The sequence below is a fragment of the Geospiza fortis genome, unplaced genomic scaffold (genome assembly GCF_000277835.1).
Source record: "Geospiza fortis unplaced genomic scaffold, GeoFor_1.0 scaffold80, whole genome shotgun sequence".
NCBI classification, from domain to species: domain Eukaryota; kingdom Metazoa; phylum Chordata; class Aves; order Passeriformes; family Thraupidae; genus Geospiza; species Geospiza fortis.
Window position 1 is genome coordinate 551,206 of NW_005054551.1, and position 2,136 is coordinate 553,341.

Consider the following 2,136-nt stretch of genomic DNA (forward strand, 5'->3'; position numbering starts at 1 on the left):
GGGCGAGGAGCACGGCGCTGTGGGGCTGTGCCCTGCTCCTGGGCATCCTGCGGTATGGGATGGGCACTGGGGGGCTGTGCCCTGCTCCTGGATGGGCACCTGGGGCTGTGCCCTGCTCCTGGATGGGCACTGGGGGGCTGTGCCCTGCTCCTGGATGGGCACCCGGGGCTGTGCCCTGCTCCTGGATGGGCACTGGGGGGCTGTGCCCTGCTCCTGGATGGGCACCCGGGGCTGTGCCCTGCTCCTGGATGGGCACTGGGGGGCTGTGCCCTGCTCCTGGATGGGCACCCGGGGCTGTGCCCTGCTCCTGGATGGGCACTGGGGGGCTGTGCCCTGCTCCTGGATGGGCACCCGGGGCTGTGCCCTGCTCCTGGATGGGCACTGGGGGGCTGTGCCCTGCTCCTGGATGGGCACCGGGGGCTGTGCCCTGCTCCTGGATGGGCACTGGGGGGCTGTGCCCTGCTCCTGGATGGGCACTGGGGGGCTCTGCCCTGCTCCTGGATGGGCACCCGGGGCTGTGCCCTGCTCCTGGGCATCCTGCGGTATGGGATGGGCACCTGGGGTGATCCTGCCCTGGCAAAGCTGAGGGAGGTGCTGTTCTTCCTTGCTGGAGTTGGTAGTGAACAAGGGAGGAAAAAAAACCTCCTCCTGTTCGGTGCTGTAGGAGAACTAATTCTGTGCTTTTCAGATCGCTGAGGATTTTGTTCCAGTTAAGAAGAAAACTGAGCCAGCACAAGTGGTATGATTTCCCTCTGTGGTTGTAGAGCTGATCAGGCAATCTCAGAGTGGTTTGGGTTGGGAGGGACCTTAAAGCCCATCCCATCCCCTTTCACCTTCCACCATCCCAGGCTGCTCCAAGCCCCAGTGTCCAGCCTGGCCTTGGACACTTCCAGGGATCCAGGAGCTCTGAGAATTCCATCACAGCCCCAGGCTGCTCCTTTCACTGTCCCAGGCTGCTCCAAGCCCTGTCCAGCCTGGCTTTGGACACTGCCAGGGATCCAGGAGCAGCCACAGCTGCTCTGGGAATTCCATCCCAGCCCCTCTTCACCCTCACAAGAACAATTCCTGCCCAAGATCCCATCCACCCCTCCCCCTCTGGCAGTGGAAGCCATTCCCTGTGTCCTTTTCCAAAGTCCCTCTCCATCCTTCCTGTCAGTTCTCATCTGTAGCCATCACAGCTCTGAGGACATGCTGGACTAATGTGGGAAATGGATTTGGAGGGAATTCTCAAAGTTTGGCAGAAGGCTCACACAGTGTGTGCAAACCTTGAGATAAGAAATGCTGACTTAGAAATGCCATGGAATAGGACAGACATTGCTGAGGGAGAAATGGAACTAGAAAGTTTCAAAGGATGGTTTTGTAAAAAAGATTAGATACCTTGGAGAAACAGAACTGTGAAAGATGCATTGTAGTAGGGCCCATGAGGGGGAATTTTATATGATTTGCTTTAAGGCATTTACAGACCAAGACAGACCTGAAATGTTTATAATGTATTGTAATTAGGAAATAGTTAACTTCTGATTGTGATGGTGTGAATTATAACATCTGTATTGTCTCACCCTTCACATGAGACTGAAAATGGAATAAAATTCTTAAAACACCTCTCAGTACCCCATCTCTGGGTAGAAAAGGGTTTAATCTGGCACACTGTCACTAACACCACCTTTTCCTCCAGCAGCACTTCACCTCAGAGGCAGCAGAAGCTGAGAGCCCAGGTGAGGGCTGAAGTTCTGAGCATCCTCATGGACACAGCAGATCTCTGCAATGCAATCCACTGGCTGCCTCCAGGGTTCCTCTGGGCAGGAAGGTTCCCCCCATGGCTGGTAGGACTCCTGGGCACCATCTCCTCCCTGATTGGAATCTACCAGGCATCAAGAGGAGCAAATTCTGAAGCTGCTTAAGCCAGAACTGAGCTTCACAAGCTCAGTTTTCACATGATAAAAGTGCCTTTAGGGAGGCAGGGTGTATTTTAACTTTCCTGGGTTGATGATTGTCCTTCCAGATATCCCATAACTGGGACTGAATCCAGATGCCTGTTGCAGAAGGGATTGTTTGCAGCTGCTAATTCTTATCACTCTTCATCAGAGAAATAATTTGGGTGAATCCTCTGAAAATCAACAATGGGTAAAACTGAGG

The 2,136-nt window shown here is 54.4% G+C and overlaps 1 protein-coding gene across 1 annotated transcript; it reads left to right on the top strand.

Annotated features, from left to right (window-relative positions):
• Window positions 1-5: 5 nt before the first annotated feature.
• On the top strand, window positions 6-2,130 carry PEX11G (peroxisomal biogenesis factor 11 gamma; the record flags this gene model as incomplete). Its single annotated transcript, XM_031064050.1, has 3 exons — window positions 6-52; window positions 689-739; window positions 1,676-2,130. Coding segments are annotated over 3 exons (324 nt in total), but the record flags the coding sequence as incomplete, so codon positions are not given.
• Between the last annotated feature and the right edge of the window lie 6 nt (window positions 2,131-2,136).